Below are 11,350 nucleotides of genomic sequence, written 5' to 3' on the forward strand. Positions count from 1 at the left end.
TTCTAAAGACTGAATCCCCTGTTATTCCTCTCTCTTCTTTCCCCCTATTCCTCTGTGTACGTTTGTCTATCGTAACATCTCACAAATCCGTTTTCTCTCACGTTGCCTTTGGTGCGCCTTTTGCTTCGTTTCGCTTTGGCGTTTATGTTTATGTCTTTGCCGTCATCCCACTTCCTCAGTCCCGCCGCCGATCCCCTCTCTCTCTTTTCTCTGTGGGTCCTGCGCTGCGACACGTGTGGTCTCCACTGAGATACGCCGTCCTATTGATCTTCTTTTCCTTCCTTTTGTTGCACCCAGCACGTTTATTTTCTATTTTCTTGTACACCTCCCGACGCACACGTTCGCTGGTGCTTTCACCCCCTCCCCTTCCCTGTGCGTGCCGTCGTTTTATTTGTCGAACAGTGTCACATTTTCTAGAGTATTCACCCCCTCCCCCTCCCCATTGTCTATACAGGCCCCTCTTCCACCAGCTGGCGCTCACCTTCCCGTTTTCGTCTTGCACCATTTATTTCTTGTTTCTGAATTAGACGCATTTTTTTTTTTCTTTACTCTTTCCTCCGACTCCACCTCTGCTCGCCTTGCCCGCCCTGCCTATTGGATCCTGTAAACACACACAAGCGCCACTTTCATTGCTTTTTCCCCTTTTCGACTTGCCGGTCCCCTTTTCCTGCGTGTTTGGGATGTCACTCTGCAGCGTCCTTGCTAGGATTAAATCTCCTACCGAGGTGAAACACCTCAAAACCTGCTAAAGAGGGCGTGTGAAGATGCGATGCGGTCATCTTTTGTCGCTCCACGTCTGCGAGGATCACGCACTTCTCAAAAGAGAGAGAGAGAGGTTGGGCATTTGCCTGTGGGCGCGTGGTGCGCGGAAAATACACAAAGAAATATGAGTTCGACGCTTCACGACGTGAACGCTGCCGTCACTAATGTCTCTCTTTCTGTCTCTTGCGTCATATCCATCGCACCTCCGTCCCCCAGCTCCCGGTTGTCATAGAGCACACCACCTCTTTTTGTTTATTCACGTCTATGTGTGTGTGATCGTCCTTTTTAGATACCTCACCTCCTTCACCCTGATGACGAGGGGCCCCTCGGCGTAGTGTCACAGTCCGGTGTCCTACTCTGCGGGGGAGGGGGGGCGTGTAGCCCCTACCCCTGCCAATGCCGGACTGCTTCTGGCGGTTGCACGGCCAAGCACTTACGACGTGTGGGGGCCAGAGCGGCGCATCGCTACTGATGCCGGCGGCCGGGTCCTGGATGGCGCTGCGACGGTGAGCGCGCCGGTGGCGTCCACGAGATAGGAAGGATGTCAGCGTGGCTCGAATGCGTCTCGCCGGGCCCTCGCCGCCTGTGTGTGAGGAGCCTGAGCGCCACCCCGAGGGGTGTGCACCACGCGGCGACTGGCATGAGGGGAGCGGCTGTGAGGCGACCTGTGGCACGGGGTTGGGTAGAGCTTGACGCGGAGACCGCACGCAAATGGCTGATTCGGTGCGTTGCACTAGAGGGTGAGTACGGCTGCTTCGCACCAGGCGGTGGGCCTGTGGCTGGTTGGCTGTGCGCTTTAGCTACTGTTGTATGGGGGGAGTGGGGACGTAAAAAAAAAATTCTTTACGTCTCCGCTTTGTATTAAGTGTGCACAGAGTGGAAGAGGTGCGAGCGGAGTTTCGCTCTCTTGCGCAGCCTGTATCTTTCATCTTTCCTCCGTCTTATTTTTCTTCTGTCGCGCCCTCTTCGGTCGTGACACGCGAACCGCTTCGACCTTCTGTACGGAGTCGGGCGGATGTAACAGGGGCGTGTATTTCTGTTTATTACTTGAAGGCTTGTGTACTTGATGTTTGACCTGCCATTGATGTAGCGCGACCTCGCATTCATCTCTCTGTCTGTCGTGTGTGCGCGTCTGCTGCTGTGTGGTCTTCGGTCATTCCCGTACTCTTCTTCCGCCGCTCTTTTTTTTTCTGGCCGCTTCTATTTTATTGCACACCTTCCGCGCGCGCGGACCGTAGGTGTGTGACGCAGCCCAAACAGAGGCCTGTGTGCCATCAAAGGAACCCCCCAAATTTCAAAAAAAAAAATATGCTCAATGTTGCACCCCTTCATACTCCGATGCTACCGTTCACAACCCTCCTTACTTAGGTGGCTATTGTACATGTTGTGGCCGTGCTTTTCCACTTCTTCCATAAGGAAAACAAAGAAGGGATCTCAAAGTCCCTGTCTGCCCGCATGTCACCGGCGTGTTATCGACTGCTTGCATAACTCACGCTCTCTTATCAGAGAACGGCACGCTGACTAGCTCACCTGTATGTCCTCACTATCCGTCAACTCCACCTCCCCCTCATCCATCTCTCCCACTCTTGTTTTCCCTTTTGTGGCGCACACTTTCTCCGTACCTCTCCTCGTCGTTCCCATCCCAACCACTCTAAACTACCTCTCCTCCTCAAACGACATTTGTGTCAGAGCAGTTCCTTCAGCATTTTCCCGTCCCGCAACAATGGCCAAGAAGACGAAGTCTAAGGTGGACACGATCAACTCCAAGCTCCAGCTGGTGATGAAGTCCGGTAAGTACGTACTCGGCACGCAGCAGGCGCTGACGACCCTCCGCCAGGCTCGCAGTAAGCTGGTTGTCATCTCTAACAACTGCCCACCGATCCGCCGCGCCGAGATCGAGTACTACTGCACACTCAGCAAGACCCCGATCCACCACTACTCGGGCAACAACCTGGACCTTGGTTCGGCATGCGGCAAGCACTTCCGCACTTGCGTCCTGTCCGTGACGGATGTCGGTGACTCGGACATCGCTGCGTAAAGGAAAAGCGGGATAACGCGAGCTGACAACTTCTCTATGTCTTTTGCTCATTTGTGATCATTTCTGAATACAGCAAAGAATTCAACAAAAGCCTCCCTAAAAGAAATGGGGGATGTGCGCTCGAAAGAGGGGCGTGTGTGAAATTGGCGGCATCAGCGGCGGTGACAGCGGCATCCATGCACCTGGCAACGTCAAAGATGCAAAGGGAGGAGGCCAGAAAGGGTCATGTGTTGAAGGACAAACGCAGGCGAGGGAAGGGCTGAGGTCGTAACGACACACGTGCTTCTTACTTTGCTTCAATCCTTCTCTTCCCGTGGACGCCCCTTCTCCCCCCTAGATGTGTGTCTGCGCGTGTTTTGCATAGACCCACACGCGGCTTGTGCTGCAGCTGTCCGCCACTATCATGTCACCTCCCGCACTTCTTTTCCCCACACCCGCTCTGTTCGACAACCTCACCGGAGAGAAGGACGCGTCTTTCTTTAGGTTCCGTGTCCTCACCCGCTCTGTGGTGTATCCACAGCTCACCACTTCCATCTGTTTCTCTCCTTCCCTTGTGCCATCCTCAGTCGGCAACACACGCCATCCTGCGCCACCTCTCGCTCTTGTCCTTCCTCGCTGCACAACACCAACGCTGAGACACGCACTCAACACCAAGGAAGTGAGAGGGCGGGTGAGAATTGCCAGAGGAGGCCTCTTGCCGCGGTATGCGCTCATCTGCCACTGTTTGTTTTCTTCTTTCGACTACTGAGGCTCAGCTGCTCGTTGTTTATTCGACAGTGGACGGTTTGTCCGCATGAGCACCTCCACTCGTCGCATTAGCGTCACCTCGGAGCAGCTGCAGAGTGACGCTCTTCGGGCTCAGCTGTTCAGCGCGTGCTGCGCGTACGGCGTTGTGGAGTGGGCGCAGTACGAGGAGGACCCGAACTACAACACCACCACTGTGCACATTCAGTTCCAGAAACTGTCCAGCGCCGAACGTCTCCGCAGCGATGTGCAGCAGCGAGGGCGCATTTGGCAGATCGAGAGCAAGCAGGCGGCTCTGTGCGTGGGTGCGGATGTGCTGCTGAGCTCTGCGGATTTGCTGCGCCTTGGCCGTCTCACAGCTGCGCTGCCCAACTTTGCATGCACGGCACTTCCAAGCGTCCCTGTGAGTAGCACGAGCACCACGGTAACGACGGCGTCTGAGTCGCCGTCACCTACATTCGAGGAGAAGAGCTTTCTTTTACACGGCCGTAGCACCGCACCGCGCACCACTCCTGCTTCTTCTAAGGCTACAGCCGAGCAGGAGGCTGCTTTATGGTCTGGGTTCGACAAAGAGTCATCTGCGGTGCGTCACAGCTGCCTCGGTCCGTATTGCGCAGTGTTGCATTTTCGCTCCCCGCACGATGCGAATGAGTTTCTCTGCCACCACCAGCTCACTTTGGCAGAACAGCACAGTGTGTACGCCATTCACGTCGGCACCGCGCCTGGCTGCGCCTTGGCGGTGTCGCTGCCAAAAATGTTGTCACGGCACGCGCTTGCCGACTGTGCCGTTGAGGGGCGCGTGGTGCGCGGCTACGTGGTGGCCATGCCGTCCAACACATACTGCGTGGTGGATGCTGGCCTCTATCCTGCCGCTGATCAGGCAAATGTCACCACGCTGGTTTACTCGCACACCAACTTCTTAAGCGTGTCACTAGGCGACGAGGTACAGGTACAACTGTCCGCTGTTGGAGGGCTGTCAGTGGCTGGGGAAGGGATGATCGGGGGCAAGCTTCTGCGCGTCACCAGTGCCTCTGCGTTTTCCACTCGCCGCTCCGTTGCCAAGGCGCAGCTACCCACCACCACCGCTCGCACCCTTCGTACCTCCAATGTAGCGCGTAGCCTAGCTGGTGCCCTTTCAACGACGCCGCACCAGCCGCAAGCGAGGCCTTGCAGTGGAGGCAACGCAATAAACGTAGCGGGGGCAGAGAGACGTGGCACCCTCCACAACAAGCGGAACGCAGCAGCAGCCGGCGGTGGTAATGGTAGCGCAGTGACATCCAAGCCTGTAGGCGGAGCTTCTGCCAAGGCGCTCGCCAGCAAGATCTTCAAGGGCATTCAACAAAGGGGATGTAGTGGCGGAGCCGCCGTCAGCGGCTCCGCGGAGCGCATCTGCGCCTATCCAGCCGGCCTAGGCGCGTATGCGCGATTGTTGGTTCGGGTCGAGCGGATCGAAGGGGATGGCCTGCACGCTCGCTGCGTCGAGGACGCTGAGAATTGCGGTTACACCGGGCCTGTTTTCATACCCGCCGAGCTTGTGCCTGCCGACACCAGCAGCACCGGTCAGGGATGGCGGACGTTTGCTGTTGTAGGGGAGCGCATGCATGTGGCGCTGCTTTACATGGTGGCTGTGGGTGGCAGCGCCGCAACCATGCGCGCCATTGCCTCCAAAAAGGAGGCTGACCTTCGTCACACGGCCACCATTGCTGCCGTGACTGCGATGGGGGCTACACCGGAGGATTTGGAGGGCACCTCAGTCACGGCAGGGACAACAATGACGGCTGTGGCCATGCTGAAACTTTCCCCTGGTGATCTCGGTGTTCCGGCTGCCAGCCCCACATCCCCATACTTCCCTGCCTTTCTTCTCCGCCCAGGGCTGCATGCGTCAGCATTGCTGCGCCAAACGGTGCTCCTGTTGCCCTTGTCCGACCTGGGCACGCTGGACCCCACAACCCTGCTCACCTCGCCGGCGTCTCTCATCGTATCTGAGGTGGTGAACGATGTGATGCGTGGGCAATACGCGGTGGTGTTACCATGTGCAGTCTATGCCGAGCGCCAGACTCAGCGCGCAGTCGCCCAGGAACAACGCAAGGCGGCTGAGGTGGAAGAAGTAAAACACCGATTAGCGGCGGTCATGGGGCAAGACATCCTGAGGGTGCTGAATGCCGAGGATGAGCCGACTGCGAAGCGTCCCCGCGCTGGGACCTAGTAAGATGATGTCGCTTAATCACCTCGTGCAGCGTACCGTTTCAGGTGCCTTTGCCCACAGCCTTCAATCCCAAACAAAAAAGAACGCTTTTGCGCGTGTGCACAGGTGTGTGTCAGGGGTGTGGAAGTTACTCTAAACAGCACTGATGATCCATTGCATACGCGGCTCCTCGCTTGGATATTGCATTCCATGCTCTACCGACATGCAACATGCCGTGATACTCACCACACTCCCACACTTTCTCTTTCTGATTTCGACTCTCCTGCGCACCATGGCGTTGACGGCATTCTTACCGGCTGACCAGCTGCCACGGCACGGAACAGCCCGGTACGTTAGTGCCGCCGCGCGTATATGCACTGTCCACGATTGTGGTTTCTTCTTCTGTCCACGTCGACTCTGGAATACTGTGCGAGCTGAGCATGAATGGATGAAGTAAGCCTCGATACACTGGTCCTCAGCGGTGAGTGCGATGTCCAATGGGGCTCGCGAGGCACGCTTACGGTCCGCCGCACCGTTGAGCTGCACGCTAACAACATCCTTTACTGCTTCGAGGAGCCGAAGAACTCTATGGCGAAGCATATTAAGGAAAAGGTGTATGTGGAGGGCTGCCGCGTTGTCGACGGTGGCGCCTACAACGATGCGACCGAGAGACTCCTGCTATTTTTGGCAAACCACGACTACGCTGAGAGGGTGGATCTGTTCGGCAACCACCAAGTCTACATACTCGCTGCAGAGAAGACGACTCACGATGCCCCGCTGGGGGAGGCTATACAAAGCGCATCGATGTCGCCACCACAGAGCGCCAACTACGTGGTGCAGCTCTTCCTCTCCGACAAGATAGTCAAGTGGCACCTTCTGCAAGCGATTCAGAGAGCCTCCAAGGAATATTCACAACTCTTTCCGGACACCAACACGAAGCTCGCACTGTCCATGACGCGAACTGTGGGCAGCGGCAGTGTACACACAGGGCAATCAACAGTGGCGAGGCCGCCGGGATCCGGTGTGCCGAACCGGTTCGAGTCGAAGGTGCTGGGACAGCCCTCTCTCAACCCCCACCACTCACGCACGGAGTCTGACGTCAGCGTCTTATCCGATCACGAGGTGCTGCAGCTGACGGACGTACTGCGCGAGTACGAGGCACTGCAGGAACGGAAGAACAGGGTAGGCGGCATGGCCTCACTTCTGCAGCAGCCGAAGGGAGGAGAAGAGGACGTGCGCAAGGCCCCATCAGACGACGAGGGCTTGGAAACGGCGGGCTGCATGGCTGGTAATGAGGCAGGCCAAGCGGTGCCATTGTCTGAGTTGCGGTTGAGTGCTCCAGCATGCCTCCAACAGTCGCCTCTCTACGATTCATGCATCGCGAGCAAACCAGCCAATCAGATCTGCGCGGAATGCGGCGAGCCTTTTCCGTCGTGGTGCATCCTGCAGCCGTTCGGCGCCTTTGTGTGCATCCAGTGCATCGGCGTACATCGAAAGCTATGGTCAAACAAATGTCGTAGCGCTGAGCTCGACCGGTGGCCAAATAGCAACGTCGAGTTCATGAAGGCGCGTGGCAACGACGTCGTGAACAACGAGTTGGAGTACTACGTGGCCTTTCCGACCGACAGTGTCGAGTTTGCGTTGCACCCCGAGCCGGTCGTGAAACCGGTGCGGTCCTTTTCCTCCGCTGAGGTCCGTGAGTCGTTCATTCGGTGGAAGTATGAAGAACTGCTCTTTACCCGGAGGCGCCATCCGACTTCGAAACGGCCGCTGCCACCGTGCTCAGACCCGGTTGGGCAGGAGCGCTCTCGCCTTGCTACAACCACCAGTTCTGTACAGGCGGCGGGCTACGTCAGCGATGTTTCTTATGGTGCCGCCACACAGCAGCAGCACCAGCCTTTCTTTCGCGACCAAGGCCCTCCACGATACACGGGGCTGCTGGACATTGTCGTCAAGGAGCTGGTGGGACCAGAGTGGATATCGGGCGCAGTGTGCGTGCTGACGAACGGCTTTCAAACTCTTCGCACACAGGAGAGTCGTCAGCTGCTGCACATGCGGCATTCCACTGCGTGGGATGAGCACCTGCAGCTTGGTATCGAGGGGACAGGGCAGAAGCCGCTTTACTGCACCATCTATCGCAGAAGGGGGGAGCTGCTGGCTGCCACAGAGGTGTGGATGAAGGAGGACGTCTTTCAGCCAGGCGCCAACTGCATGTTCGCCTCGAAGCTGGTCTGGAGTCAGCTCCACGAGAAGCCCAGCCAACGAACCCCAGGAGAGTCGTGGAAGATTACGTTCTTGACCTCGTATCAACTGCTGGCATGAGCCCCGGAGCCACATCAGCATCCCTTTCCCTCTCCATTCCTCTGCTGTAGCCGCGAGCCTCTGTCGCACTCTTATACTCTGCTCTTTCAACTTCCTCTCATCCCTAGATACGCACAGCATGCAATGGCCTGGGCATGAATTCAAGAGGCAAATCAGAAGAACGCTAAAGCTAAATCAACAGCAGTCGTAAATCTACCACCCATTTTCCTCAGTGAAGGCCGCAGTTACACAGCGGGGCTACGAGGGCGTTGTGGTAGTATGTCTTGAGTTGCTCTACCCCACTCTCTTCCTCCTTTGATCGCTCTTTGTGCCTCCCACCCGGTTCCCTGAGGGAGAGAGAGGACCGTATGTGTGCCTAGGTCTTGCGCCTCCGATGTTTCGCGTGTGTTATGGTGTCCCTCTCACCATCTCCCTTCCTTTTCACGCCTTCTTATCGTCTCTACGCCTTCACTGTCCTGCTCAAACAGTGACCCTGCGATTCCCTGTGCACACGCATCCCTCCCCCGTCGTCCTCCCCCCTTCGACATGCGCACTCACAGCCCGCCTTTTTGCACAGCGATTTCTTCCTCATTTCTTAGATCAAATTCCATCAAAGCAAAACATCAACACCCACCCACTTGAGCCCCCAGTGCTGTCGCCGTCTCACCCACCCTTTGGCTTCGCTTCGACTGCTGCCTAAATATGCGTGCGGCAACTTCGTCGTTTTGACGCTCCGCTGCTCACTGCACTTTTGCATCGAGCACGCGCGCTCTCGAAGCACCACTTTTTTGCTTCATCCGGCACCCCCACACGCACTTCATTCCCAACCAGCACCAGCGCAAGATGTTCCTCACATACCAGGTAGTCCCCATCTGGGCTATGTTGGTCTCCATCGTGACCTTCCTCGTCTTGCGTCACTACGACCCTGTAGACCTGAACGAGTACGCGGAGAAGATGCACGGCATTCCGCCGGTGGCTTGCTGCTCTGCCATTGCTATCCCCCTCATCATTCTCTTCGCCTACAACGGCGTGCTGAAGATGGGGCCGAAGCCGCCGCGCAGCGGCACTAGAAAGTAAGTGCATGCGCCCCTGTCCTGTTCGCACTTGTCAATTCAACCACGCGCGCTGGCAACGAGACGAGTGCCACCACGTGTGAGAAAACGAGCTGCTGTGAATGCAGTGCGTTGTTTGTTCCTCCTTTCGTCTTCTTCGCCAACGTGTCTATACCAACACGAGCAAGTCCGCAAATGCACGCATACAGCCGCACTTCACCTATGTCTCGGGCTGCACTGTGGCTATTTCAAGGAGCCCGACTAACCAATACCGCTGAGTATCGTTCAGCCCCACTGCAATGCCACCGCATACCGCGCAGGCCATGCACAGGATTACGCTCCGCCTCACCGCAACGCAACACAAGCGGAAGAGCCGTGGTTGGGTGCGTACATCTGCCGAATCGTCCAACACAATGCGCTGACCCAAGCGCCTGCACAGCCGTACCCGGGAGGACAGGCTGCTGCAGGCTCTCGACTTCCTCACAAAGATTGAGTACTAGAGCCTGATGCCACGCATTGAGGTGGCCGGCGCAATCAGGGTTTTCGTGCGCAGTGAAAACACATGAAGATGAAGCAAGTAACGCTTGCGACGATGGCGATTGCTTGCCGTTTGTGGCGTGTGCAAGTGTGAAGAGGGCAGCAGGGTTGCCGTGGCGTGAGGACAAGCATACTGTTAGCGATGAGGTCAATGAGCACAGCAGGTGTGCTTCTCTGTTAGCCATGCACGCTGCACCTTTCCCCTGTTCATCTCCTCACGACCGTTTACTGCCTTTTTTCTCTCCTCTCGCTGTGTCACCTGTGATGCGTCAAAAGTGAGAAGAAGCAGCCAAAGAAAGAAGCGAAGACAAGTCAACGAAGAGAGAGCGCTGATCATGCACTAAGGCAGCGCTCTCTCTTGACTTGAGAGACGTGCATGTGAGAATAATGACGTGAAGCTGTTCCATGTGTAACGGAACGGACGCCTTTTTTGTCGTTCTGGATCTGTGTTCCTCTGTTCCCCATTGCTCCAGAGCTGCTGTACCGCACACTGCGTGTCCGAAGCCCAGCTGAGGTGGGGTGGGGGGGTGGGGAAGGCTGCCATGCGTGTGTGTATGTGCATGTGTACGAGTTTCTGTATTGGTTCGCACGAGTGATTTGAATGCGCTTCTATGTTCCGTTAGGTTTGGTCTGAAGAGACAGTTCTCCGCTCTCTCTTGACTTCTCTTCTGCGCACCAACACTTGAGTTTATACGGTCCCGTGCGCATATTTGACGGATGCAATCCTGAAAAGTGAAGCTGCAGCAACAAGGGAAGTCAGAAGAGCACTCTCGAGGGCATCACTGCCGCACTTTGTCATCGTAAAGCAGTGGAAGCAGAAGAGTATTGTACGCTTGGTTACCGCACGGTGCCGAAGTCCCCTAAAGCACCGCGGCAGAAGAGGGGGTAAAGTGACTGAAGTTGCGCACCTTCCCTCCCCCTCCACGGTCCCAGCTAGCGCATGTTTTATCGGAACAGTGGACCGTTTGAGGGGTGCACTGACCCACTACAAAGGCTATGCCAGCTATTTTATTTGCCTTCGCGATACATGGTCTAGGGTTGGATCTGCGGGGCAGAAGACCGTAGTCATCTTGTCGTGCTTCATGCGGCGCCTGCCCCGCTGTCTCGCCGCATATGTGCTTCGGATGCGCCCTGCACTGTGCCGTTTTGCTCACCTGCGCTTTGGGGCATTCTCGCGAAACGTAAGGATTTGTCAAAGTGACGCGTGTGGGCACCATCGCACGTCTCCATGGACGAAAGACGGCGACAAAAGAAAAATGGCTCATCGACACGCACAGTAAACAGACGTGCGCTACATAGTGCCAAGCCGACGCCTCTGGTCTGCCGCTGTAGTTTGCTTGTTCCTCTCATTTCCTACGAGTGTGTTGGAGAGGGAGGAAGAAGTGGTGGTGGTGGTGGTGGGTTATTGAGGTATGGCGAGACAGTTTTGGTGTTCAGTAGTCTCTGCTGCTCTCTACCGCTGAGTGCCTCTTTGTTTTCTTGTGACTTTATGTGGCCCTTTTGTTTCACATCGTTTTCTCACGCTACGGCAGACAAGAACCAAGTACGCTTTTCCTTTCCGCGCTGGTCTTCGTTGATCTCCTACTAACGTCCAAATCAGCTAAACTTAAAAGGCACTGCGGCTTATCAACCGACTCACCACCATCTTCCCTCGTGTTGGTGCGTGTTTCTACCGCCTTGCAAAAGCTACGCTCCCTACGACGTTCTCTGCTGCTTCTGCTGCGCTTCCAA

At 56.3% G+C, this 11,350-nt stretch overlaps 5 protein-coding genes across 5 annotated transcripts; all 5 read left to right on the plus strand.

Annotated features, from left to right (window-relative positions):
- Positions 1–2,485: 2,485 nt before the first annotated feature.
- On the plus strand, positions 2,486–2,800 carry LBRM_34_0280 (60S ribosomal protein L30; the record flags this gene model as incomplete). The annotated part of the gene is made up of 1 exon (XM_001568093.1): positions 2,486–2,800. The coding sequence occupies one exon, from the start codon at positions 2,486–2,488 to the stop codon at positions 2,798–2,800; it is 315 nt and encodes a 104-aa protein (XP_001568143.1).
- A 793-nt stretch (positions 2,801–3,593) lies between these two features.
- On the plus strand, positions 3,594–5,750 carry LBRM_34_0290 (conserved hypothetical protein; the record flags this gene model as incomplete). Its single annotated transcript, XM_001568094.2, has 1 exon — positions 3,594–5,750. The coding sequence occupies one exon, from the start codon at positions 3,594–3,596 to the stop codon at positions 5,748–5,750; it is 2,157 nt and encodes a 718-aa protein (XP_001568144.1).
- Positions 5,751–6,173: 423 nt separating this feature from the next.
- Positions 6,174–8,051, plus strand: LBRM_34_0300 (putative GTP-ase activating protein; the record flags this gene model as incomplete). Its single annotated transcript, XM_001568095.1, has 1 exon — positions 6,174–8,051. One exon carries the CDS (start codon positions 6,174–6,176, stop codon positions 8,049–8,051), a length of 1,878 nt encoding a protein of 625 aa, XP_001568145.1.
- Positions 8,052–8,873: 822 nt separating this feature from the next.
- LBRM_34_0310 (conserved hypothetical protein) lies at positions 8,874–9,107 on the plus strand (the record flags this gene model as incomplete). The annotated part of the gene is made up of 1 exon (XM_001568096.1): positions 8,874–9,107. The coding sequence occupies one exon, from the start codon at positions 8,874–8,876 to the stop codon at positions 9,105–9,107; it is 234 nt and encodes a 77-aa protein (XP_001568146.1).
- A 1,594-nt stretch (positions 9,108–10,701) lies between these two features.
- On the plus strand, positions 10,702–10,899 carry LBRM_34_0320 (hypothetical protein, unknown function; the record flags this gene model as incomplete). Its single annotated transcript, XM_001568097.1, has 1 exon — positions 10,702–10,899. One exon carries the CDS (start codon positions 10,702–10,704, stop codon positions 10,897–10,899), a length of 198 nt encoding a protein of 65 aa, XP_001568147.1.
- Positions 10,900–11,350: the final 451 nt, after the last annotated feature.

Source organism: Leishmania braziliensis, chromosome 35, assembly GCF_000002845.2.
Source record: "Leishmania braziliensis MHOM/BR/75/M2904 complete genome, chromosome 35".
In the NCBI taxonomy this organism is placed as follows: domain Eukaryota; phylum Euglenozoa; class Kinetoplastea; order Trypanosomatida; family Trypanosomatidae; genus Leishmania; species Leishmania braziliensis.